The sequence below is a fragment of the Megascapheus bottae genome, chromosome 7, assembly GCF_031878675.1.
Source record: "Megascapheus bottae isolate mThoBot1 chromosome 7, mThoBot2.hap1, whole genome shotgun sequence".
Lineage (NCBI taxonomy): Eukaryota > Metazoa > Chordata > Mammalia > Rodentia > Geomyidae > Megascapheus > Megascapheus bottae.
This window is the reverse complement of record NC_143515.1, coordinates 50,915,940-50,943,531: the sequence shown is the minus strand read 5'-3', so window position 1 is coordinate 50,943,531 and position 27,592 is coordinate 50,915,940. Positions and strand designations below refer to the sequence as shown.

General features: G+C 41.0%; 1 protein-coding gene and 1 long non-coding RNA gene across 2 annotated transcripts in view; one reads left to right on the top strand and one right to left on the bottom strand.

Moving 5' to 3' along the window:
- Positions 1–3,513: 3,513 nt before the first annotated feature.
- Positions 3,514–27,592, bottom strand: part of Fshr (follicle stimulating hormone receptor) — a 147,440-nt gene continuing 123,361 nt past the window's right edge. The window contains exons 5-10 of the mRNA XM_090336152.1: positions 23,429–23,500; positions 21,774–21,851; positions 18,065–18,133; positions 17,878–17,952; positions 10,527–10,712; positions 3,514–4,712 (exon numbers count right to left, since the gene is read on the bottom strand). Of these exons, the coding sequence (XP_090192278.1) occupies positions 3,515–4,712; positions 10,527–10,712; positions 17,878–17,952; positions 18,065–18,133; positions 21,774–21,851; positions 23,429–23,500 (1,678 nt within the window). The 3' untranslated portion in view covers position 3,514. The remainder of the gene's footprint in view (positions 4,713–10,526; positions 10,713–17,877; positions 17,953–18,064; positions 18,134–21,773; positions 21,852–23,428; positions 23,501–27,592) is intronic.
- The window catches only part of LOC150060767 (uncharacterized), a 48,748-nt gene continuing 38,026 nt past the window's right edge, over positions 16,871–27,592 (top strand). The window contains exons 1-2 of the long non-coding RNA XR_016536160.1: positions 16,871–16,974; positions 19,913–20,044. This is a non-coding gene — a long non-coding RNA (uncharacterized LOC150060767). The remainder of the gene's footprint in view (positions 16,975–19,912; positions 20,045–27,592) is intronic.

Genomic DNA, 27,592 nt, shown 5'->3' with positions numbered 1-27,592 from the left:
AGTGTTGTTCCAAGCTAAAGGATTCCTGCATTGTCAAGGCCTGTCAATTCCAGAACAAACAGCCCAGAGCACAGCAGCCAGTGCAGCTGCTCACCCAACCATGTTCCCTAATCTAGCTCCTCCTTCCACCTTCCTGCCTGGAAGAGCCTGCCTCCCACTATGGAGGCGGAATGTGGTAGCAGCTCACACTTCTTTGTTAGACAACCTTGGGTAACAGGTGGGAAGAAATGCCTTTTTTTAGGGTCGTTGAGGAGACATTTCTTTTTCTTTGCCAAGAGAGATGGGTGGGAGGAGAGAGTTCTCTTCTGGGCTGCTAGATTCTGTCGTAACTGGGTGGGGCATGTGGAAAAACTGTTTCAACAACCTTCCTACTATAAAGAAGGATGTGGCTGAGCCATCCCAGAATGGCAGAGTACAAGGATGGACAAGTCCCTGTGACCATCAGAATGCCAGTTCACATCTTGTGACTGAACTTTCTGTGTCAGTTATCTATACCTGGCATTCCAGCTCTGGGAGCTAAGAGAAGTTAGATGGGGACCAGTGGGCAAAAACTCATGGTTGTATGCATTTTGGGCTCATTTTTGCTTAGTTTTTTTTTGTTGTTTGCTTTAATAGACTATTTCAAACAACAATAATAAAACCCCCAAACAACTATGGCTTTTTATTATCGATTCTATTTTATGCAGCAGTTGAAAATTCATTCCTTGTTTGGTTGGTTGTTTGTTTTTGCCGGTCCTGGGCTTGAGCTTAGGGCCTAAGCACTAAGCCAGAGCTCTACCCCTTGAGCCTCAGCACCACTTCCAGCTTTTTTTTCTATGTATGTGGTACCAAGGAATTGAACCTGGGTCTTTGTGCATGCTAGGCAGGCACTCTACCACTAGGCCAAACTCCTGGCCCCTCATTCCTTGTTTATACTTTATAAACTATCCTACTAGAAAAGGTACTTCATGAATTCAAAGCTTGTGGCCATCACTTTCAACAATCTGTTTCTTTTTCCTGACTTTGCAATGCATGCCCTATGATGCTGACTGAGATAAATAACATGCTGTGTCACTGTAGTATTAGGGGCAGCACCTTGGAGATGCAAAAATCTCCTCTGGTTTTCTCCTTTGTCCCTCCTAGGAACAAGATGCAAAAGGTTACCCTTTTTAAGGCTTGGAACTATGTAGTGAAACCATACTGTCCTATGCCATACTCCATTATCCTCACGGCTTCTGTCTGTGGCAACATAAACATTAATTCAGGTTCTTCTGCCCTTTAAAAACCAATGGGTCTATCCATACATCTCTGTACTCTAATTCCTCCAAGAGAGATCCTACCCTGTCTAGTTGCTTCTTGGTATTTAATAAAGGAAGAAAGAGAGGGTTTTCATGGAGGTTAATATTTGAAGAGGTATGGGAGAGTGGACCTGATGTTAATATTTCAAATAGCATCACTGGATATATTGTTACTTTAAGAAATCTCCAGATATTACTATTCATTTTCATGGTTTTGGAGGGTTTTTTTTTTCCCCTGCCAGTCCTGGAGTGTGAACTCTGGGCCTGGGCAATATCCCTGGACTTCTTTTTCATAAGGCTAACACTCTGGCACTTAAGCCACAGCATCATTTCTGGATTTTTCTGTGATTAATTGGAACCTCACAGACTTTTCTGCCTGGGTTTCCCTGAAACTACAATCCTCAGCTCTCAGCTTCCTGAGTAGCGAGGATTATAGATTTGAGCCACCAGTGCCCAGCTAAGATTAACTTTTAAAAGTTTGTCCTGTTATATCTAGAATGGTATTATTCTATAGCTATCTTGCCTTCTTTTTAAATATTTGTAACGAGCACTTGAAAATCTGTGCATATTGTGTATTTTAACTTAAATCATGCCTCAATTCACAGTGGCTTCATCTTTATTTCTTAATATTCACATGTGGTTAGGGGCAACTGGATGGCATGATGAAACTAGGAATCGAAGTAGTTGTACAGGGGGTTTCAATTTAATATGTTAGTTTATGACATCTTTTTTTTTTTTGCCAGTCCCGGGGCTTGAACTTAAGGTGTGAGCATTGTCCTTTGGCTTTTTCAAGGCTAGTACTCTACTACTTAAACTACAGCACTGCTTCAGGCTTTTTCTCTGTATGTGGTACAGAGGAATGGAATCCAGGGCTTCGTGAATGCTAAGCAAGCACTTTACCCCTAGGCCCAGCTCCGGGCCCTGATCAGTGTCATCTTTTATTATCCCTCCCCCTTCCTGACCATCCTCTCAGTTTTAGTGCTGTATTTTTAAGGTGTTTTCTTCACTTCTTTTTCTTCATCTTCTTTCTAAATTTAGACTATTTACAAGGAAAATGGTTTTTCACCCAATGCTCATGTTATATTGAGATGGAACCCAGTCAGATGAACAGAGATGATTGCTGTCATTTTTGGTCTAGCTCTATAAGGACTTCCTTGTTAATGCATTTGGGATCAACTTTTGAAATGTTTGCCAGAGGGCAAGAGGAAGAAGGATTGGCGTGAGCACTGATAGAGGATACTCAGAGGAGATGTACAGTTTTGTGGGTTGGCCAACACATAAAGCTTGGTGAAATTTATGATGGATATTTATGATCCAATTATTCAGATGGCTCATTTATGAGAACAGATGTGAGTAATATGGTTATTTATCAGGAGCAATATGCTCTAATGAAATGAGTTCTGGAATGGGGGTCAAGATGACTGATTTTTGGTCCGGGCATTGTTCTGGAAGGAGAGAAGTAAACTAGTATGAACTGAACCTGACAGCACCAGTCAGTTTACCATCAATGTCTTCTTATCTGCTTCTTACCATAAGCCTAAAAGATATATAGTCAACCCTAGTTTACAGGAGAAGATACCGGCCCTGAATAGGTTGAGCCATGGCTTATAGACTGGGAATAAAATCTCAGTTCCACATTTATAAAGCTTCTGTGTCTTCCACATGATCATCCATATGCATGGATTATAATAGGTGCAACTCCTGTTAATTAGGGCTCATCAAGAGTAACAGAATCCATCATGTATGTGTGGGTAATATACAGGAGATTGTCTTACATACACGGAGATCTGGATGAGCTGTTTCTATAAAGGATGTTGTTTTTACATCAGATGCTTGTAATGAAAAGTCTCAAGGCCAGTGCCCATAAAGGAATGGTCATGAGCATGTTGGAGGCAACAAACACAAGGTATAGCTGGAAGAAGACAACCCGAGCCTCCGTGTCATTCTTGCTGTTCTTAACTTGGTGCCAAAAATATCCTGCAGAAATCTTGCTTGTCATGGTGGAACTAAAGTTGTCAAGAGAGTCAGAGAACCTAAAGGATGTGATGTAATATTATAGTATCTTACTTATTGATACTGATAATCCACTTTCCTTATGTGTCACATGAAATAATAGCTCGACCAATTTACGTGTTGCCAGTAAAATTAGATTAAGAAGATCAGCTCTTCTGTAGCCTGCTCTTGAAAGGAAAGACTTAGTTGATATTCATGATGCAGGTATGTTTTCCCACTGTATTTTAGTTGTGGCCTGAATGTCTTAGAGGGACAAGTACGTAGTTGGAACTGTTGGCGACTCTGGTTGCTGAAGAGCAGAGACCACTTCTTGGGTGGGAGTGGTAGGCCATGGATGAGGTTTCCGTTCTATAAATTTGGGCTTGCATTTCATAACAGCCACACTTGGTAAAGATGGCATAAAGGAAAGGGTTGGCACAGGAGTTGATGGGATAAAACAGGACCAGGAGGATTTTTGCCTTAGACACTGTGATGAGTGGTACCTTGAGGGATGCGGAAATGGCAAAGAAGGAAATGGGTGCCATGCAGAGGAAGTCAGTGAAGATGAGCGCAGCCATGCGCTTGGCGATCCTGGTGTCGCTAGAAGAGGACACGATGTTGGGATTCCTCACAGTAAGGTAGATGTGCGTGTAGCAGCCACAGATGACCACGAAGGCCAGGACGTTCAGTACAAGGAGGGCTACGACATAAAGCTGCGACAGAGGGCTGTCCACATCCATGGGCAGGCAGATACTCACCTTCATGTAACTGCTGATGCCAAAGATGGGGAGGAGAGCGGCTGCCAAAGCCAAGACCCATCCCACCACCATGACAGTGGTGGCATGGCGGAGCTGCACCTTGCACTCCAGCTGCATGGCGTGGGTAATGGTGTGCCACCTTTCCAGAGTGATGGCTGTCAGAGTGTACACAGAGAGCTCACTGGCGAAGACAGTGAGAAAGCCGGCAGCATCACAACCAGCTCCGGTTTGCCAGTCTATGGCGTAGTTGTGGTACTGACTCTTGGTGTGGATGTCCACAGAGGCTACGAGCAGCAGGTAGATTCCAATACAGAGGTCAGCAAAGGCCAGGTTGCACATAAGGAAACGGGGCACAGTGAGTTTATATCGGCTTGTAGTCAGGATCACCAGCACTGTGATGTTCCCAGTAATGGCGAGAATACTAATAAACCATATCAAGACTCGGAGGGTGGTGTACCCCATGATATCTTCACAGGGGTTGAGGGCATCAGGCTTAGGGGAGCATGTCACTTCAACGGCTTCATTGCACAAGTCATAGTCAGACTCACTGTACATTAAGTCAAATCCTCTGCCATAACTAGATTCATCATCTTCTGTCAAAGAGATTCTTGGACCCCTAGACTGAGTCGTATCATCGACTTCTTGCCTTAAAATTGATTTGTTGCAAATTGGATGAAGCTCAGAGCTAGAAAAAAAATATATATATAAGAAAAAGAAAAAGAATAGAAACAGCATTCCGGATCCAGAATGACAAATACATCATTGTCTTTGCACAGGGTAGAAATAATGGGGTTTCTTCCTGAGATTGTTTGTTCTTCTAATAACATATCTGCCCTTGAAGCTGAGCTCACAGTTTAATGCTGCTTACTGTAAATGAACATAACGACTTGTCTATGCATTCCTAGAGTTGGACAGCCCACGAGGGAAACCACCTGGCCACAACCTGAATGTGGGGAGGAAGGCGCCGGGGGCTAGCTAAACCTAGTTGTTAAGTGCAGATAATTTACAGACCTGGTATCATATTCACCTCTTTCCTTTCTCCATGAAACTATTGCTCACTAGACCTGGAGAAGGCATTCTCCGGCTCCTCTATTCTACTTGCCAATCACTGGAAGTTCTGTTTGTTTTCTGATACATATAAGAACCTTTTTTCTTTTCTTATTTTTACTTTCCATTTATCCTTTTATTTTGTTTATGGTATTTTTATTGTATTTTATTGTTGGGGCATTTAGTCTCATCCTATATGACCTTCTTGCATAGTTTTTGAGCTATTGTGATCCTCTGCTAGGCAAGTCCTAGATTTGTACTAATTATTACAAACGAGGGAAACCATTGAGTCTACTGGGTCTGGCTTACTGCACTTCATTTTTTCCAAGTCTAAGAAGCTGTTTTCTTGTTTGATCTATAGAAGCTAGAGGATCTGAATCTGTAGTTTATTCCTACAAGCACCATTCTTGGGTTCTTCAGTACTGAGACTCTTAGGAGGCTGGAGTTCATTTGCCTGAAAGGTTGCCAGGGTCCTGCTCTGTACAGGTTCACTTTCTAGGACCCACAGGCATGTTTGTCTTGCAGGATAAGATGGTTATCTCATTTTAAAATGTTTCTTAGTGGGTTCCCCACAGAGCAAGTACAAATTACAAAGGCGGTGTCTAGTTTATTTTCAGATTCTGATATTTTCAGAGGAACCTAGCTCTTGTTGGGCTCAGTGTCTTGTACTGTCAACAGAATCTAGGTACTTACAGAAGAATTTGACTGAAATCCAGATGATAAATGTTCAGCTCCTAGTACATGCATATATATTATACTAATAATCTGCTGTAGACACAGAACTAATGCTTATAATTTTTTTTGTGGGTCATGGGGCTTGAACTCAACCTGGGCACTGTCTCTGAGCTCTTCAGCTCAAAGCTACCCTTGAACCAAGTCTCACTTCCCATTTTCTAGATGTTAATTGGAGATATGAGTCTCAGATCCTTTTGTGCCCAGGCTTTGAACCTTGATCCTTAGATCTCAGCCTCCTTAGTAGCTAGGATTACAGGTGTGAGCCACAGCGCCCAACTAATGCTTGTATTTTGAATAAAGTTTTGAGCAATGTGAAAGTTTAACTCTGGAAGCATTTTTGATTGGAAAAAAAATGTCATATGTATATACCTTACTTCCTCCTGCCTCTGTAAGTGGAAAGTTCACAGAACTTTTAAGTGAAATCCTTTCCTCAAACATGAACACCATCTCAGAGAGTGTGGAGGTGATTATTAAAACTCTTCAAAAGCCCTCATAGGAAGGAGAGATGAGGATGGAGAGGTAAAGAGGTACAGTGCCATTTGAATTTAAGGGTAAAGTCTGGTGTGTTCAATTACATGAAGTGGACTTTTCCATTACCCTCAGAAGGGGCTATTAGAGAAGATCCCATCTCCCCCTTTCTCACTTTTGGGAAGTGAAGTGAAGTACCAAAAGGTCATATTCTCTTATCCCTAGGACTTCTCCTCTTTTCTTTGTCCATTCTTCCCCTCCCTTCCTTCATCCCTTCCTTCCTCTCTCTGTCCCATCATTTCTCCCTTCCTCCTCCCCTCTTGCCATGTAACATGTTATCGTTTGTTTTAGAAACTTAAAGAGCTTCTCAAATAATCACAGATTGTAAAGCAAGGAAAACTTGAGTGAAACACAATCCAGTGTACTTCTAAAAAAGGTGAGGCAGGATGTGGGATGTACATGGTCAAGAGGACCATCCTGTGGTCCTTAGTCTAACCTGTGACGCCTAAATCCCATTGCTGGGTTAGCTGTCGTCTAATTCTAGGAACAGAAAGTGAAGTCTCCTGACAGCTGCTGATTGTCACCTAGTTGACTGAAATGGGCTCTGCATTAACCATCTCGAGACAGCCTTCTCTTCCTAGAGTGATGGTTGGCTTCCTTGAAGGTTCCCATTGTTGATGTTGCTGCTAGTATATTCTATCTACTGATGCTTCCCTTTCCTGAAGCAGAAGTTCCCACCTAGCATGAGATGGGGAAAAGATGAACAAAAATGACACTCAGATTAGAAAAGAAATGAAGGTGGGAGAAAAAGGGAATACATTTTTTTGCCTCTACAATATCTTGGGAAAGCTTAAGTATGATAAAGGCTAGTTTAAAAGTGGTATTCAAGAACCACGGGCAATCAATCAACATGCTTAGGATGTGGTGTTTCAGACCGTCCCAGAGCTGAGCTTTGGCTTGGATCTGAGTTTGGTCAGTGTTTATTAAGTTGCCCAGTATCTCTAGGCCTAAGTATTGCTAAGCCTCAGTATCTGTCCCTATTACAAAAATATAATATTAATATGATAATGACAATACCTTTGTAGTCTCAGAGATAGGGATGTGAAGCATGTGCCTGCCAGCCAAGTACTCAGATAATATCAGCAATATGGAGACATCTGATGGTAGTTCCTTATTGAAGGTCTAGGCTCTATATCACTAGTTAGAAGTATGTAACACAATGTATCAACTTAAAATCTAGTGGTAAGGGAATGGTCTAAGAGCAATTAAAAAATAGAGTAGTATGCCAGGCGTGATGGCTCACGCCTGTAATCCTAGCTACTCAGGAGGCTGAGATCTGAGGATCAAAGTACAAAGCCAGCCCGGGCACCAAAGAACCTGAGACTCTTATCTCCAATTAACCTCTAGAAAATGGGAAGTGGGGCTTGGCTAGAGGGTAGGAAGGTAGCCTTGAGCTGAAGAGCTCAGGGACAGGGTCCAGGCCAAATCCAAGCCCCATGACCTACAAAAAAAAAATAGAGTAGTAGCAAAGTAAAGCAAGTTGAGTGCAGTGCCAAGAACACATCCTGCTCCATGACAAATGAGGGGTTCGGTTGACTCTGCCTTTTAGTTGGGAGGATCATGGACCAAAATCTCATTGTAACAAGAACTTCACATTCACAACATCATTGTGTGGGTATTATGGTCATGATTTTCAAATGTGAATCAGAACAATTTTATATATGACTTTAAGCTCAAATCCTATTACTGAACCACATCTCACAGAACACATAATGAAATATTACTATTTTAGGAATGAATTCTGGAATTCTCTTCTGAAAAGCACAATGATTTTTCTATTGTGTCTGTGTGTGAATTTAGTGAATGTTAAAAAAAGAAATCCTACACTGTGGTATGTTGTGGCAGAAATATGGGCTTGTTTTGTGTTGCAGACCATAGCAAATTCTGATGGTAAGTTAGAAAGGGACCGAGGGGGGCCAGCAGATGTGGGCTGAAAGATGTGGAGGGATTGGAGAAACACTCACATTGTGGTACATCTAGGGTAGACCTACAATTTCTGATTGAGAGGGCCCCAAGGCTGTGTGAATGTAGCCAGGAGGTGGCAAGACCAGAGGATGCTGAGCAATATCCACAGTACATCCCAACTGACATGGAGGCATTGAGCCCAACAGCATGCCACAGGCTGCTCTTACAGTAAACTCAACATCCTTTGAGATTTCTCCTGAGGGCTGTGCAGTTGTAGTCTTGGCTGGAATAATATTCTAGTCCTAGCTAGAAGAATTCTTTTCTGGAATATTAAAGAGGGCCTTATCCAAGGCCCTTAAAAATCCTGGTTTTCAGGAAGAAATTAGTCCTTGTGAAGGGCTGTGAAGAATGGTCATTTCTAGGCAGTTTCCCAGGGATACATGCTAACTTTCAAAAGTAGTCTCTTTCCTGCACATCCTTCAAAATGGGTCTGAGTGCTCTCAGTTGCTTTGGAAGCATTTTGGCATATGAACTCTTCTCTTGCTTTTTCTTCTTGTTTTGCTTTGGGAAAGTATGTGCCAAGGACTGAGGAGGTGTCTCAAACAGTTAATTAACATCACAGCATGGCTGGGCTATTGTTCAAGACTAGTGAAAAAGCATCCTTTGAACTAGTTCAGCTGCCTGCTGTGGGATATATTAGCAAGTTTAGAAGAGGATGCTAGCTTTGAAAACCCCTGATATGCAGTTAGTTCTTACCTCTAATGGGCCTTTTAAATGCCTATAACACAGAAAACCTCAACTCCTCTACTCTCTCTAGTTCCCATCTATGATTGCCTCTACTTTTGAGCCAGTTGCTTCTTGGATTCGGCTCTATTGAGGTTATCTGCTTTGTCCTCCAGTGAGTTGGTAAGACATGGAAGGGATGTGTTACAGATGTGCACATCATTCTGCTCTGACACTTTCAATTCTGTCATCCAAAGCTGACTTTGCTATTAGTGGGATGGAACATTTGTGGAACACAGAGCTTGGGACTTAAAGGATAAATATATATGGATACAAAGGCAGGGAGGAAAACATATATACCATCGGTTATAACTTAAATACTGTGATGCTCTTCATGCTTTCTTGTTTAGTATTTAGTTACTGCTTCACCATGTGTGCAGGGTCCTTTCTAATGAACCCATTTTCTTTTTTTCTCTCTCTTTCTCTCTTCCTTTCTCCCTTCCTTTCTCCTTTCCTTTCCCTTCCCTTCCTTTTTGTACCCATACTAAGGCTTAAACACAGTGTCTAGGCACTATTTCTTAGCTTTTTCACTCATGGCTGATGTTCTACCATTTGAGTCACAGCTCCATTTCCAGTCTTTTGGTGGTTAATTCGAGATAAAAATCTTGGCGGGGTGCCAGTGGCTTGTGCTTATAGTTAATCCTACCTCCTCAGAAGGTTGATAATTGAGGACCATAGTTCAAAGCCAGCCCAGGGAAAGAAAGCCAGTGAGTAGCTTTTTTTTTTTGTCATGGGGCTTGAACTCTGGGCCTAGGCACTGTCCCTGAGCACTTCAGCTGAAGGCTACTGCCCTACCCTTTGACCCACAGTACCTCTTCCAGTCTTCTGGTGGATAATTGGAGATAAGAGTCTCATGCACTTTAGTGCCTTGGCTGGCTTTGAACCCCAATCCTCAGATCTGAGCCTCCTGAGTAGCCCAGAAGCTTCGCCTGGCTTCTAATCCAGTGAGATTCATTTTTTTTTTTCCAGTGAGATTCTTATCTCCAATTAACTAACAAAAAAGCCAGAAGTTAATCAGTAGTTCAACACAGTAGAGTGGTAGCCTTGGGAAGAAAAACAAAACAAAAACTCAGAGACAGTGCCTAGGTCCTGAGTTTAAGCCCTAGGACCAAGTTCTCAACCCCCCTGCCCCCACCAAAAAAAAAAAAAAAAAAGAAAGAAACGAAAATAGTCTCTGGACTTTGCTTTAAAACAGCATCTTTAGATTTTAGCCTCCTGAGTAGCTAGGATTACATTTTCAAGAAATTATGATCCAGACCTTCCTTTAAATCACTTTTGTGTAGACCAGGCTGGCCTTGAACTCATAATTCTCCAGCTTCAGTCTCTTGATTTCTGTCATTACATCAGGCAAAACAAAATCTTAGATGTAGAACTTGCCTCAAGCCAGAGAGTTCTCTCTGTGAAGGGATTCTCTTCCTGTCAGTCATGTTGAGTTTAGAGATTGAGTTCTACACTGGGAATGTACCCAAACCAGACTCAGGGATGGACAAGGAAGACTCACCTTTGCCGTCTCCAGTTTGCAAAGGCACAGCAGTGGCTGGGGTAGGTGAGGCTTGCCTCCATGAGGGCAACAAACTTTTCCAGGCTTGGAAGCTTTTTTAAGTTGTAAGTTGACCGGGCCTTCAGCTTCTTAAGCTTTTCTAAGCCATAACTAGGCAGGGAATGGATCCTTGTTCTTGAGATATCTCTATAAAGAGAACAGGGAAATATAATTATTGAGGGCCTTAAATTCTCTGCTCTGTTTTAGCAGGCAAAATAGCAAATGATGTAGCACAGAAATATTCCTGCATGGATGAGAATGAAGATTCCATCTTCCCCAACGCACCCTGGGTAGACTAATATTTAGCATATTAGGACATTTCGTTTGGGCAGGAGCTTGAGCCTTGTGTTACTGGCAGCAACTATCGGGTAACAGGGTAACAGGCCGCCTTGAGTCTTGGATGTACTTTCATCCTGGCTGATTTTCAGCTTAACTCTTGATGGCAAGCAGACTTAGCCACTTCCTCTGCAATATACAATTTGAAGATAATCTAGAGAGAAATATAATTTTGCACCAACATGAAAGTAGCTATAAACATATTTTTGATGACCCATGTTGGAATCTATGGTGGAATTTTAAAAAGAAGACAGAAGAAGGGAAGAGTCTGGCGAGCAGCAGAGGTCAGTATCAGCAAAGTCTACATGGAAAATAGAACGGGGTTATGAGTTCTGCCTCCATGGCGTGTTCACCCACATTTAGATTTCATCTTTATACCTATTAGATCTGTGGCTCTGGTCAAGTTATGATACAGATCCATGTTTTGATTTTCTCAGACATAGAGGGGGAAGATGAAAATTGCATCTACTTCAGAGGCTGTTCCTGACTTAGAAATTTAAAGAATATTCTGGCCAAGAGATAGTACCAAATCTGCTTCTCTGTCTCTGTCTCTGTCTCACACACACATACAATGAGGGTGGTGTGTCAAAGGACTATACATTCAGAATAGTGAAACATGGGGTGTGAATGTAGATCTGCTGTCCCTTGTGTTCTCACAGTCTGGTGAAAATTAAATTCTCAGAGCTTCCTGTCCCCATGTCATGTCATTCTCTCACACATTTCTCATGGGCTCTTAGTGTCCAGGGGACAGGCTTTCTCCTCCAGCGGACAAGCCTCCCTCTCAATGACTATTCTTATCCACATATCATGTTATTGGGTTTCCATCTCACAAGCAAACCAAAACCAAGTCACTCCTAAATCTATAGAGGAAACAAAAGAAGCTTGCCAAGGCCGTCTCTGTGTTCTAACCATGTATTCTCAATTTTTTCATACAAGCCATATTCTTCTTTCTGAGATGTTCTTTCTTAGCTTATATTCTTGGTTTCTTTTGATATCTCTTTCGACTTCCTTATTTTAAAATGTGTTTTGCTTTTCTTGTGTCCTTTACATATTGGTAATTCTCTACCCTAAGGCTATTTCTAATCAGTTCAAGTGGTCTTACCTATTCCTTTAGTTTTAGATGCTATGTACATGACTTCAAAATGTATATCCTAGTTCTGATTGTATTCCTGGAATTTAGGTAAGATTGTTAATTATCCAGTGGAATAATCTAGCACTTTATTGGCTTGCACAGGTATCAGAATTAGAGTTCTTTCTGTGACCTTTTTTCCTGAATATGTCTCAAATATCTACATATATGCCTATGATATGGCTTCTGTCTCTTTGGAGAAGCCTGATGAGGACAGTGAGTAGTGGAGTGACAAGATGCGCATTGATGGTAGCCCCCATGTAGCACTGGGAGGAGTAACCTGGTAATATGGCATTCTGGGAAATCATATATTGAGAACCACTGGTAACTGGGATGGCATTAGATCACTGAACCTTGAAAACCAGGCACAAAGGTTGAGGAGTGTCATGAACTGAAGAATTCAAGTCTATATTTTAGTAAGATTAGTCATGAGGCTATAGAGACTGGCACATAGCAGATGCTCAAAAGATACTTGCTCAATGGATTGGAAGGAAAACCAATAATCGGTAGGAAAGAGATGAGGTGACTTCAGCAGAAATGTAGGCTCTAGTCACCACACCTGACCTGTGGAAAACAGGATGACAGGATTTATTGAGCATCTGCTCTGTGTTCCTGTAGTCTGCTCTGAAAATGCCCACAGTGGGTATTGTACAGGGAGTGATTAGTGGACTCTATTTTCCACCTGATGCTTCAGGAACGGTGCTGTTTTGTTTTAAGTTTATCTCCTATGTGTAGCCTTACACCAGCCACCTCACAGGAGCTCAGTCAACACTTCCTCAATGTCTGCCTTGCAAGGCCAGATATCCTCAGTGAGTAGCTTGAGGCTATTCATTTCTGCCCTTGTTCCTGCAGGATGAGTTAATTATGTGTTAACTGTGTGTTTCTAATTCTTCTTTTTTAGCCTGTTTGGGTTTAACCAACTGCATGCATATCTCTGAATACAGATATAATACCCAATGTACAGGTGTGAAAGTGAAGCCAGGTAATTTGAGGGAATAGGTGGGGTCAGGACAGTTCGGGCTGGGGGTAATGGAAGAGTTCATATTGCTTAACATGCATGAACTGATATGCTAAATTGAAACCCAATGACTATTTAAAGATATCACTTCGGGTAGTCGTAACTCCAATTTCCCACATGGAGAACAAGAAATATTTTTTTTCTCTTTTTCTATTTCCTCCAATCTTAACCTTGTTCTACTAAAATAAATCCTAGCTAAAACTTTAAGACAAAATTTTTAAAAATGTACCACTTTGGTTAACATTTCAAAACATGCTATATTTGGCAGTAAGTGTTTTTGAGAATTTGAATCTTAAAATGTACCCAACAGAAACACCAAGAGCTGATGGCTGGCCCTGGAGAGATTTAGTAATCCTAACTTGTTTCAGCATTCTTAGGATTCTTGGTGTTGAGCTACAGGGTAACAAGAGATACAGCTGTCAGTAATGATGGCAAGTCAGGAGAGGCAGGAGTTAAACAGCGCTCTGTGCCCTGTTTAATAAAGTATGTTATAACCACAGCCACAAATTTGATTTGAACAATTTCTATTTTTCCCAGCAAAGATGTTATTACAGGTCAATCATTTCCATAAGTGAGAGCACATTTCTGGTGTATACTACATTGACAGATGGCTAGAAGACCTTTCTTTCATGATCCCAGGCTGGATGAAAAGGCAATTTGCTATCCATAGGACTGTGGGTACACTGGTAATGGAAGGGAATCATTCTTATACAAATAACTCAGTGTTTGAATCTGAACTATCAAATGAATCTGAGCTATAGCCAAATCAATTTGATAAACCATCAGAATATGATTGTACTGGCTCCAGCCTGTAAAGGCAATGCGTTAAATTGTCCCCACAGGAAACTGTTTCCCAAGGAAACAGCAATTGCTTGATTGCTTTAAAAAAAAAAAAAAAAGGAAAAAAACCCAGCTTGAGTGAGTTCAAAATATCAGGTGAAAACTTAGATGCCTGTTGCTGTTCAAGGTCAAGGCTCACGGAGGGAATGCAAAGATGCTGCTCCTTTGAAACGTGCTAGAGCTTGTCTGCAGTCCTTGGCTTTTCTGCACTGATTTCTCTTTGCAGACACAGCTTAATTTTGAACCTCCAGGAGTTCAGCTCCTTGTTCATTTCTCAGCTGGAAACCAAGCCTTCAGGAAAGGAACTATCAACCAGTTTAGGTGGTCTCCCTCCAGTGTGTGGCATATATTTGGAAGGGGTGGGGGGAGGGGGTGACAAAGCCTGAGCTTGTGTGTAAGAGGATTCATCACTCAGCTTGTGGAAATGGAATTTTTAGACTGGGTTAGGGATTCTGAGTGCCTTCCCAGTAGCATCAGCTTTACGGGGAAAGTTACTAGACATGCCCCCTCTCAAGCTCCAACCTTGATCTGAGTTAGAAGCTCTTGGGAAGAAAATTAGTCCTTTAAGATTACCAGGTGATATTGCTATATGATTTGAATTTGGAACCGCTACTAATTTTACCCAAGACACAGCTCCCTCCCAGGGGATAGCCAGTATCCAATGCCTGTTTATGAAGATGTGTGCCCCCTTGGCTTAATTCAGTTCAGCTCTGCAAATGGTCCTAATTCCAGAACTCCCCATGGGGTTGCAGAGTCCTCTACTGCAAACACATTGCAGTTCAATTTTCCTCTCAGCCAGACTCTGTTCCCATCAAACATTCTTCATAGACTCGGAGAGCACTTTTCAGTAAAGCTCCTCAACTTGAGTTTTGCTATCAGCCTCATTTGGGGGAAAGATGTGTGATCTAAAACACAGTTGCAGCACTAAGTTGAGCAGCATCTGTTGTGGGTGGAGGCTGTCTGCACACACCCCTAGGCTTTCCTAACTCTGTTCCATCTGCTTATGGCACCTGAGGTGAGCTGGGACTTTTCACACCTGCCTAAGTGACCCTCAAGCCAAGGGAAGATGTATTGGGGTAGCAGGTTTTTGGAAATGGGAACTGAGATAGGATATTTATTAGTTTGCATCCCAGGCTAGCAGGCAGAGAGGCTTGAAGGGCAATTTGGACTAACCTGAAAGCCCCAGAAGGGGAGGCTTGATGTTAAAGTGATCAACTTGTCCCTGAAGGGAGGAGAAGGAAACTAGCAATTATAGGCTTGGCTCCTGGCCAGGATCTTGCACATACATCCTCATGTACTGAGATAAAAAGACATGAGAATGCAGTATTCCCCTCTCCTTCCGGAGAAGTGCTTCTTAATTCAATTGGATTTTCTATGAATTTTGTTCATGTAAAAGTCTGGCGTAATGTGCATGTTCTTGATGTAATATGCATGGAAAAGTAGAGCCTGCAACTTTAAGACTCTGCAGACCTGTGACTGCTGGTGACAACCCTCTTTCTGTCTGCATTCCTGCAACATTGACGGGGGATTCATATTTTGTGTTCCCTGTCACACATCCTTTTTTGGGCTGTACTGGAGTTTGAACTGAGGGCTTGTATTTGCTAGGTCAGTGCTGTAGCACTTGAGCCATGCTCCCAGTCCTTCTGTTTTTAGTTTGTTTCTCTGAAACACTCTCATGTTTTGATCTGGTACTGTGTTAAGCCAGGATCACCTTATCTTTGTCCCGTGAGTATTTGGTATTACAGGCATGCACCATCACATGTGGTCCAACATTTGTGGGGGTTTCTGTGTGTGATAGAGTTAAGCTCAACTGAAGTGTGTACAGGATTGTCTATTCACTTTCTTTGCTGCACAGCTTGGTGATGGCACTGGTGATACTGATGGCCAGCTGGGTTATTTTTCCCACCATGGCATGGCAGATCTTGGAAGAAACACTGTGGGTGACCTTGGCCTCCTAGATGGTTCCATATTAGGAGCACCTATGACTTTTAACTCTCTGAAGCATTGAACGGCCAGTGTTTGTTTGCTTTTTTGTTCCTGTAACCAGCACTGGACATCAAGATCTGGCTTTGAATTTCTTCCACACAGTGTTCTCAATACTTCTGTGTTTCCTTAATTTCTACATATGGGTCTGACTGGAGCCAGATGAACCTTTGATCCTCTTTGATGATCTTAAGCTTCAGGAGAGGTCTGGAGGCAGCCACAGTGCTCAGTAGATGCCGGGGTTCTCTGTAGGCAGTGCCGAAGAAGTTTTCTGTTAATCTTAAGGGCTATGTTGTATGTGCCTGGCCTGGAACCTACTTCTGTAACCTCAGGAGATGTTCCTCTGGGCTTTGTTTATAAATTGCTAGCAAGTTCTTGGGCTATTCATGTTGATTTGTTACCAGTTATGAAAGGCTTCCTGAATAACTTCAGATGACTGAGTATTTTGATGGGAATACATGGGTGTGTAAGGCAGAGGAGCTAGCTTCTGGTCTAATGATCTCTTACAGCTGTGGGATAACCTTTAATGGGTCACTTTCCTTCTTGGGTCTTGGATTTTCCAGCCAGATAGTTAGCAAATGTGGACTATATCCAATATAAAGTTTTAGAGGAACAGTGGGTTTAGGTGCTTTAGATTTGACATTGTACCTGTCACAGGTCATATGAAAATCTACCCCCATCACTTAATTGCTCTGCCATGAACAGATAGTGGTACATATATATGTATATGTATATATGTAATACACATATATATGTGTATATATATCATATATGTAATTTTTAGGCTTCAGGAAGTAATTGGAAATAGATGTTACTGGCTTTGTCAAGGCTTAGATAAGAAAGGAATTGGTTTTAAATGAAGGTAGTCTGTTCTAATCATGCCAATGCTTTGCCCTTTGCATATGTTGCTTGAGAGCCAGGAGCTCTAGAATAATCTTTAAATTTGGTTAGAATTATGAATCTGTCTTAAAATATACATTCCTTTCTTCAAACGATCAAGGAGGGAAAGATGAGAATGAGGATGTACCAACAGGAGGAGAGTTTCTAATGTAGAACTGGAGGCACCAAATGCCTCTCAGTGGATCAGAAAAGAGAAGCCAAAGGTATTTGTGTTGGGGTTGCTGGGATAAATCATGTATATAGAAGTCTGTGAGGTATTGAGATTGAGGGAAGAGAACTAAAGTTGTCCTTCTAGGTAGAAGACAAATAGCAGAGTAGTAGCCTGTACCATAAATCAGATCAGTTTGGATTTAAATATCTGCCATATAACTTAGATAGGTACTGGTGGCTTATACCTGTAATCCTAGCTCCTCAGGAGGCTGAGATCTGATGGTCATAGTTTGAAGCCAGCCTAGGCAGAGTCTCTTGTCTCCAATTAACCTTGCTAAAGCAGAAGTGTCACTGTGTCTCAAAGTTGTAGAGCACTAGCCTTCAGCAAAATAGGACAGTACCCAGGCCCAGAGTTCAAGCCTCACAACCAACAGAACAAGACAAAACTTGCATAAATTCAAGTTAATTAAGCCTTAAAGGGAATCCACTTTTTCCTTCTCTAAAAGAGCAATAGTACCTCCTACTATCAAGGATACTGTAAGAATTAAATGACATAACATTTAACTTCTTTTTGTTGTTGTTGTTGATTGTGGAGCTTGAACTCTGGGCCTGGGTGTTGTCCCTGAGCTCTTCTTCAGCTCTAGGCTACCACCCTACCCCTGGAGCCACAGCCCCATGGGTTCAATTCCTCGGTACCACATACATAGAAAATAAAGTCAGAAGTGGTGCTGAGGCTCAAGTGGTAGAGCTCTAGCTTTGAGAAAGTCCAAGGACAGTGCTCAGGCCCTGAGCTCAAGCCCAGGACTTGCAAAAAAAATTAAAAAAAATCTTTCCAGATAACATGAATAAAAATGGACCTTATGGCTGATTTGAGAAGACTTTTTGAGTTGGAGAGAGTTGACTTCTAACTCACACAAACTAAGCTCTTCCACACAGAAATGGAGGCAGTTACTCACAGAATGACTGGTCCAGAGGCCCCTTGGAAAACATCATTAGGCAGTTCTTCCAAATTATTATTATCACTTAGATTCCTGGGGATCGAGTTGAAGAAAGAAGAAGGGAAATACAGAATGACATAAATATCACTGTTGCTCGAGCCATTTCCCTCTCAATGGCCTGGAAGAAGAAGTCAGGGCTACTTACAGATCATCTAGCTGGGTTCCATTGAATGCACAGTTGTGTATTTCTTGAATCCCATTCTTATTCAGCCATCTGAAATAAAAGGCCCATTAAAAAACCAATAATGTCAGATACAAACAACACAGTGGTTCCATAATTGGAAGCACTGGTGCAAGGTCAGGTAGCACAGGTTAGTGGCACAAATAAAATGTCACCCTAAAAGCCTGGGGGTGGGAGTGGGAGGGAGACTGATTTATTACTATGTAACGTTTTGCAACTTTTGAAGTTTACATTATGTGCATGTATTATCTATTCAAAGGAATCAGTGAACTTGGTGGCAAGCAAGGGCTAAATGAAAATTTAATTTAAAAAAAAGGCTCATTCCCTGGATCCTGTCTTTTCATGTATCACATCATCTATCTATAGAAAATCCGCTATGAGAGGAGCAGATGATTGTTTCCGTCTTGAAGGGCAGAGATCATACAATTATTGAACAGATGTTTCTAAGACAGAGAAAGAAGGTTTTGTGTCACCTTTCTCTAAGGCCATAAGCCTTTCACCCGCAGCAGCAGGTCTGACTGTCATCCAAAGGTGGTCTAATTAAGTTGTCAGGCCACCTGGACATTTCCTGTGACCCATGGGGCCCTGGTTATTGGAGGTTTGTGGAGGTGGCTTTGGGTTAAGTCAGTGAGGAAGAGAAATCAATTACAGGGACTGTGGGCTGTGGCAGGGCGAGGTGGGGTGAATGGACATGGAAGAGTCTCCAAGGGAGGGAGGAAGGGAGTAGAACAGTCATGCTCATTGTGCTAAGAGGGTCAGGGAGTAGGTTTGCCTGGACAGAGGAGTCCAAGGACGCCTTGGGCGGACAGCTCTGCATTATTCTGTTCCTGAGTGAATCTGAAAACAAAAACAGACATCCAAGGTCAGGGAGCTTAGCCTGAGGAGCCTCTAACCACCTGCTCTTGTTTTGCTGTCAGGTTCTTTTCCCTGTTAGGCTCAGTGGGTTTACAAATGATACTGTTCAAAAAGCTGATCCAGAGAAGCAGCTGTGTATTCAAGACTTTATTTCTTAGATTGCAATGGGTGGTTAGAAAATGCTTAAAAGTCACAGGAGAGGAACTGATATGTTTTCTAAAAAAATAGTCTTTCTGAAAACCAGCTGACTAAAAAAAAATCCAGAGGTACAAAGTGAATCTGTTATAATATTAGCAACCAAATGGTGGCTTCTGACAGTGCACCAGCCTGCTTACCACCTTTCACATTTCGTTCAACAAAAATCTGGACTCTATACATGTTTGTGAACCAGTCCAAGGATGGGGACAGATGCTGGGCCAGATTTTCCTAATCTATACTGTTAAGATTTGGGACCAACCCTGAGGGTCCGAAGACTTCTCTGTTCGGGGCCAAAAGAGTACATTTTAGATCTTAAGGGGCTGAGTCCATATTGAATATGAGTACTTTATAAATACATTCTTATAACACAAAGATCACAAATTTTGTTGATCAAATTCGAAACCTCAGGATAATTGTGTACAACGATTATTTTCCAATTCTACTTTTGTGGGGAGGGTTAGCATTTTGTTTAATTAGGTTCCAGGTTAGTATTACTAATTACGACAATGTAAAAACAAGTCTTAGTTGAGGGTATGGATTAGGCCTGGGCAGTATAGTTGGCTGATTTTGAGTCCACTCCAAGGAATGTATGCATCCATATGGGATCTACCTATTTGTCTCTACATGAGGAAATTCATCTTCAAAGCACACAGATGTTATGCAGACATGTTGCTATGATGATGTAAAACTTAGGAAAAATAAAAAAAAATTCTCATGTTCTAAATAGCCCTTTATCTTTCTGTGTTTCTCCATCAACAGATACAACCCTGTGGGAAGGGGATGCTATTATTGTATGTCAATAATGGATCATTCATACAAAAGCCAGATATGCCCAAGATTTCTGCCTTGCGGCTCGGAGGCACTGAAAAGTTGAGTAAAAGGGAAGCCAAGGTAGGTAAAGTACACTCTTAGTCTGTTAAGACAGTTCTAGTTTGAAAACTTGACAGTGATGCTGCTGCTGCAGATCTGAGCAGAGCAGATGCTATGAGTGAGTTCATCAGGGTCTACACCAGTTCTGTCCTGTTCCTGGGGTCACGACCATAGCTCACGCCCCAAGAAGCTCATCTTCCCTGAAGAGTGAAAGTGCAGAGGGTTTGCCATTTGAACTTACTGAGGGCAGGCAAAAGGGCTGGAAGGCTACCTGGGGAAGGAGGAATGCGGAAGAAGCCAGCCTTTCATGAGACTACATACGGAAACTCTCTCTCTCTTTTTTTTTGCATTCCAAAGCCATTCTGTATTCCAAAGCTATTGCCAGGTGCTTTCTCCATCATGCTCTTCTGCTTGCTGTGGCAGAGTAAAGGTGGATAAGAGTGAAGGCTTCCACTCGAGGGGCTTTTACTGTTCATTTCTCTGAGTTTACTGGTCAAATTCCTAATGCTTCATTATTTGAGGGCCTAAAAATATAAATATGTCTATTTTAGAAAAGAGGCTCAGAAGTTTGCAAGACACAATGGAACAGAAAGCTTTCTCAGTCCTCAGTGTCGTTTGGCTCTGTGCTTTTCCCCAAGTGCACCTGGACAGCCCTCCTGGGAGAATGTACCCTTGAATTAGATGAAACACCCAAACGAAGAGCAAGGAGACATCAGCTGTGCTGTGCACGAATGAATCTTCTGGTTCTATTATCTGTGGATTAAGGACCAGCCAAGTTAAGAAACGTAGCTGTTGTCCTCACAAGTATGGATTTATCTTGGAGATGTGTGTGAAGAAGTGTTGATTCTTTGAAGAAGACCATTCTTGTCTTGAAAAGTATGTACTTCCTTTCTGAAAAATCACAGTGACTAGAAGCAGGAGTAAGTAAAGAAGTGATAGGACATGGACATTTCTTTTGTATTTGTCTAAATATTCACAAGCCACATCCATTTAGAAAAACAAAATGCTGAAAGAAATTGTGCAGCCACACAAAAACAAAAGGCCTGCAACAATTTATGAAATGCAAAGAGAAAATTTATTTCCTTACAGATGTAATGTTGCAATTTCTATTTTCCCCAAGGTCATTTTGTGTACATCTCACTTGCATAGCTCCTGTAAGTGCATTGCCAGGGGCTTGGCCATTCTGAAGAATAGGTGAACTGCCAGGCTGGACTCTGGCACAAAGGATTAGAATGTTGATTATTAACAATGCACAGTGCATGTAAAATCTTGTTGAGAAGTCATAGGGAGTAACTGAAACTCATTTGAAAATGTGATTTTTCCAAGAAAATGAGAAGTCATCGTCCTCTCAGCCTGGGCTTGAACGGGAGCTGCTTAGTATGGTTATGAAGGAAGACATTCTATCTTCCCAAGTCAGCCTCTATCCTGGCCTTAAAAAAATTCTTGGGCAACAGAAGACTTGCCAGGCAATAACTAGCTTTATTGATGCACAAGTTATTCTGTCTTTCGGAACAGATGCTGCATCACAGGAGACCATCATTCAAAGAGCAATTTTAAATACTTTGGTTCACACCATAGAATAATAAATTATTAGCACAACATCATGTTGTGTTTCTGAGATAGAAAGTTGAGAGAAAAACAAAGAAACAGAAAGTTGGTGAAGTAGCAAAGTTACTCAAGCAAAGAAGGAGAAGAGAAAAAAGCAGAAAATCAAATATTTCTCATTAGACTCCCCACTCCGTTTACTTACAGAATCACACTTTCAAAACTCAGTCCCATGAACGAATTTCTTTCAATCATGTGGATGTTTATGTTATCTTGAATGTCTCTAGAAGTATAGACAATGAACATTTGTGTCAAGTCCATCCACGTAATATTCCCATACTTAGCTTACTTGGTTTTAGCGGAGGTAATGTTTTCATATAGTTTTTTGTTCAGAAGATGAGACCAAAACTTTAGAAACAAGTGGCTTTCTTAGCATTTCTTCTTATGTCATTTCTTCTGAAAGTTTTCTTAGCTAGTTACAGTGTCAAGAAATAGACACTGAAATAGACCTGTTATATCCATACCCATTTCTATTTACCTTAGTAAGACTTCCAATTCCATCTCCTTTCCCTTCTCATAGCTGTTTTATTGTTTTTCCTGTCTGTTCTCCTTGAGTTACACAATAATTTCATCATTGATTTCTCCCCTCATAATTAAAGATAGAATTCTCATTTTTTTCCAATCCTTGGGTTTGAACTTAGAGCCTGGGCAATGTCCTTGGGCTTTCTCAAAGCTAGAGCTCTACCACTTGAGCTAGAGCACCACTTCCGGCTTTTCCTACGTATGTGGTATTGAGGAATTGAACCCAGGACTTCATGCATGCTAGGTAAGCAATCTACTACTACGCCATACTCCTGGCCCCTCATTTTTAAAATTATTTATTTAGTTAATTTTTGGCATTCTCGTGGGGCTTAGACTCTGGGCTTGGGCATTGTGCTTGAGCTCTTCAGCTCAAGGCTACTGCCCTACCCCAGGAGCCACAGCGCAGTTTAAGTTCTATGAGAGTCTTCCCTTCTTATCTAACTTTCTGATCTCTTTCTCTGAGATCTAATTATATTCTTATAATTTCACTATTAGAAATAAAATGACTGATGTACATTGCCTGCTTTTATCCTCTTTTAAAATCTAGGCAACTTGGGAAAAGGCAGACAGCATGTCGCTAGCATTTTAGTATGAATTGTCTGATAGGTTCTGTATGTAGAGGGCAGAACAGGACATCTGGAGGGAAGAGAGAAGGAGGGCAGGATGATGGAGCATGGTAGGATTGTAGGAAGCCAGCAATAAAGCATTAGGAGAGATGGATGACCTTGCCACAAGCTTGGTTTGTTAATACTTGTTGAGGAACTTATAGGCTTCCTCCAAACTGAGGTTGACTGGTCTGCAGGTAAAAACCAAGGACTTTGCTGTGTGCCTTTTGATCTTGGTTTAGCCACAATAGTCCACGGCATAATGCATAAAAGAGGCTATGAAGGCTGCAGGGGCCAGCGTTGGAGTAGAGGCGGTGATTGTTTGCTATACTTTGGTTCATGATCACCGTCCAAATCCTATGTGTTACGTACATGGTCCTTGGTTAGATGCTGTTGGGAAATACCTAAAGACCATCCCCTTGAAGGGGATTGTAGGGATTCCAGTCTTTGACTTGTACTTTTCTTTCTGGCTATTGATGGAGCAATTTGGCTTCTCCATGTGTACCTGAAATGATGTGCCCGCCTGAAGCAATAAGGCTGATCAATGTAGATGCAACCCTTTAAGATAGTGAACCAAAATCAACCTTTTCTCTGTATAGATTAATTATATCTCAGGCATTTGTTATAATGACAGAAAGCTGACAGACACACTATGGTTTAATGAAAAACTTACAGTAAAACCTTTTGGAGAGATCGAATCTTATGAACAGCTGGCAAGTGCTTAATACCTGTGTTGGATATTAACCTATGAAGAGACAAGATGACAGTGAGGAAAAATGAAGCTGCCATTTAAGCAGTGGTTAGACTTTAAATGTTGAACTGTCAGAAATACATACCAGAAAAGCCTGTAATATACCTAGATTATGTTTATATTCTCTGTTTTAAGGATCTAGTAAACTTTCACTATGTAGAACCCCCCCCAAAAAACCCTTATACTTCAGGCACAGTAGTTTGCAATTATAAACACACAACTTCAATAGATTGTTAACATACTTAGAAGTAATGCCAACTACACGACAGACATTGTTCGTTTCTAACTTCAGCATACTTGTTAGAGAACTTCTCCTTCCATAATATGAATGGTTCTGCTGGGATTAGAGTACAAGTTTCCATGCCCTTTTACTTTGGGGTTTTTGTGATCAAAGCTGTGCCACTTAAACTTGCTTGAGAAGTGGGTGAAGGAAGTTGGTTAGAGCCAAGAATTCTTCTGCTATCATTAAGAGATGATCTATAAATTCATAACACTTGAAATTTCTGGACCTATCATGAATCCTTCCCAAGACCTGATTATCTTAGCTTGGCTTCTGTGGAAAGCAGGGTCTTAAAGCCGGAAATGAAGTTGGGCCTGTGGGTAATGGGAATTTAGAGCATTCAGGACAGGAAGTATGAATCTGAATATGAAGAAAGGTAATCAAATCCGGGATGAATTATTGAGTTGGCTATTGCTACTAGTGAATGTTCATTCATTTCAGAGACTTGATTTAGGAGATTTTCAGAACATACATTATATTTGTTGATCTAAGAGGAGGGGAAGGACTATCTATAGAGTAATATTTCTTACTGGCTAAAGGTGACACAATGTTATTAATGCCCCACTTCTGGCTTGCATATTTATGAATACTCAGTGAGTTCTGGATGAGCAACTCTTATCACATTATAGAAGAAGGAGAGAGTGAGAAATCTATAAAGCCAGGCTAAGTGATGTCTAGTTTGCATCTAGATTTGTCTAGATGAAATTTGAGTTAAAGGACTCTCACAGCAATGTTCAAGGTTAGTGAGTGCCACATGAGAATTTGCAGACATGCTTTTCTTGTTTGTTCTAATACACTTTATTATTTGTTTAGAGGTGATTATAATGGGGCAACCTTTACATGTCTTTTACTGGTGAATAGTGTTATTCGTTCCCTCGTGTTCCCCCATTCCCTGCCTTCCATTTTCACCCATGAGTTGCCTAGTTCCCTTTCATTGATGTCTAGTGTGCTACTGCACTATTTCACCCTTTTTCCTAGGATTCTGTATCCATCCCCATCCCTCCTAGAGATGTGCACATGAATACATGGAATATAAAGTAAAGAATAGAGTCATCAAAAAAAAGGAAAGAATAAATTAAGAAAAAATTCCCTTTGTCTCCATATCTTTGGAGGTCATTTCAGTATGTATGTTATTTTATTCTATTCTGTTCTTTAGAATTTCCCGAGTTATTAAAAAATTCCTGCTGTCTCTCAGTTCCTATTTCTTTTTCTGTGTCTTCTTTATCTAAGCTGTAGTTTGTCTTGATTGCTTGATTGCACCTAAAAAACCCTTAGGCAGTTGAGAGCAGTGGCTCACGCCTGTAATCCTAGCTACTCAGGAGGCTGAGATCTGAGGATCAAGCTTCAAAGCCAGCCTGGCACAAAAGAACCTGAGACTCTTATCTCCAATTAACTTCTAGAAAAAAAACAAAAACAAAAAAACAAAACAAACAAACAAAAAAAAACAGGAACTGGGGATGTGGCTGTAGGGATAGGGTGGTAGCCTTGAGCTGAAGAGCTCAGAGACAGTGCCCAGGCCCAGAGTTCAAGCCCCATGACTCCCCCCCTCCCCGGCCTGCCCCCCAAAAAAGAACCCTTAGGCATATCCTCACCATTGTGAAGGATTTTTATATCATTTTGAGTTCATGACTGTGAAATAGACTTAGTGTCTTGTTCTCTGCATCAGTATCCTCTCTGTGGGGTTTCCATAATGATTCTCAGGTATTGAGTCCTCACTTGGTTCCACTGATGCACATGGAACCCATCTTTGATTACTTCATTTGCCTTTGAGATAGAATCCTTCTGTCGTTTCATTTGAGAGAGTGGAGTTATTAATATACCTTCCCTTTAGATTTAATTTGGTGCTGATTCTCCTTAAAATTTTTACATACAGAAAAATGAACTCTTTTGGTATAGAGGTCAGTGGGTGAAGATAATTGCATGACTGTGTGATTGACAGCACAATGTGGATATGCAACGATTCTACCCGCCTCTGAGTTCCTTTGTGTTTCCTCTTTGTGATTGACCCTTCCCTAACCTTCAATTCATAACAACCATGGATCAGTTTTCTGTGACTATAGTTTCGCTTTTCCCAAAGTAATCATATTCAGGAAATTATCTAATATGCAGCTTTTAAAAACTGGCATATACTCACTGTACATTTGGGTTTTATTGTGATATGTCCATACAGACAAGCAAGTAGTGTACTTGATCAAAACTACCTCCTGTATTGCTGTTTCTCATCTCTTTTCCCCTGCTTGTTGGTATCATATAATGCAAAGCATGTCACTTGTATTCACCCTTTCCTTCATCCTCTCCTTTCCCCTTTGCTGGTTCCCACCCTCAAATAGGTCCACTTTTATACTGACGTTATTTTGTGCATGTTTGTGTGGATTTAGATTCTGTAGTTGAGAGAAAACATGAAGCATTTTCTTTTTCAGTGTGACTTTTTTTTTTATCTTAACATGATCTCTAGCTCTGTCCATTTCCTGTAAACAATGCAATTTCACCTTTGGTCCTAGTTTCTTTCCCTTAGCCTGATGCATTTGAGGTGTTGCTATGTGTGCTGATAGCTTCTTGTTTTCTATACCTGAATAGTATTCTGGCCTATGAAAGTTCCACAGTTTATTTCTCTATCTGCCAGTTGAAGGATGTCTGGACTGTTCTAGTTTTTGTGGAACAAATGATATGCATTTATGCTTACATGGAAGATAAGAATATATCTTTTATATACAGTATAAGCTTTTAACCATTTAAATACAGTGTTTAAAAATGTCTGAGAATACAGAATTTTTTTTGTTTTGAATAAATGCCTAGAAATGAGATTATTAGGTGGTATGATTCCATTTGCTCTATATCTTTTGATTATTCAAAAACATTCTTTGAAATCAAAGTAATATATATCTACTGTGACCTATGAAACATGTAAATACCTACAGAACAAAAGTTGCCTGCAGTCTTATTACTCAGCGATAGCTTCTCAATATTTGGGGTTTGAAGCATCTACAAAAATAGCTTTAATCATTATTTTCCATAACCCCTGAGATTCTACTTATTTCTGAAAAAAAACACTGCTATAACTTTAAATACCCATACCCCCATCTCATTTAATCATATTTTCCTTCTACTGTTTTTAGATCTCTTTCAATGTGTTTCTTCATTATTCCCTTAATGAGACATCAAACCAGGGACTGTATTTAATATTCTCTGACAATCTATGCTACTGTGTGCAGGTTTGGAATGAAGTATGGGCTCTTAAAACATCAGGTTAATTGGTTGATATTCCTAAAAGATTTTGTGCTTTTGTCACCAAGAATGTATTAAAAAAAACCCTGATTTAGTTAATTTACTTCTCAAATAGCACTGATCTTTGAAGTAATTAGTCTTATACAGAGGCAGGGAGATCTAGAGGTAAGGAAATCAGTAAACTTTACATGACAATTCTGGTACAAACCAGCCACAAACCGTTTTATCTCTTCAAGGTGCAAATGACGTCAAGTGTGAATGTCAACATAGAGACATCAAACACTTATATGTCCTGCTTTACATCTCATTAGCCTACATTTTTACTGTAGCTATTTCCATGCCAATAAGCTATCACCAGACTTAACATGATGGACACCTGCTGCCTTGGGCTTCTCATCCATCTTCAGGTGGCACCTATGAGAACATGTTCACCCATCCTGAGACCTTTGCAAATCTGGAAGTGCCAAGGATTTAACAACCATCAGAACAATCTTAGGTGAATAACTTTGAAGATATTCTACATGATATTTTGATGCTAGCGTGGCTTCTAATTATTCAGTATAACACATTCATGAATTGGC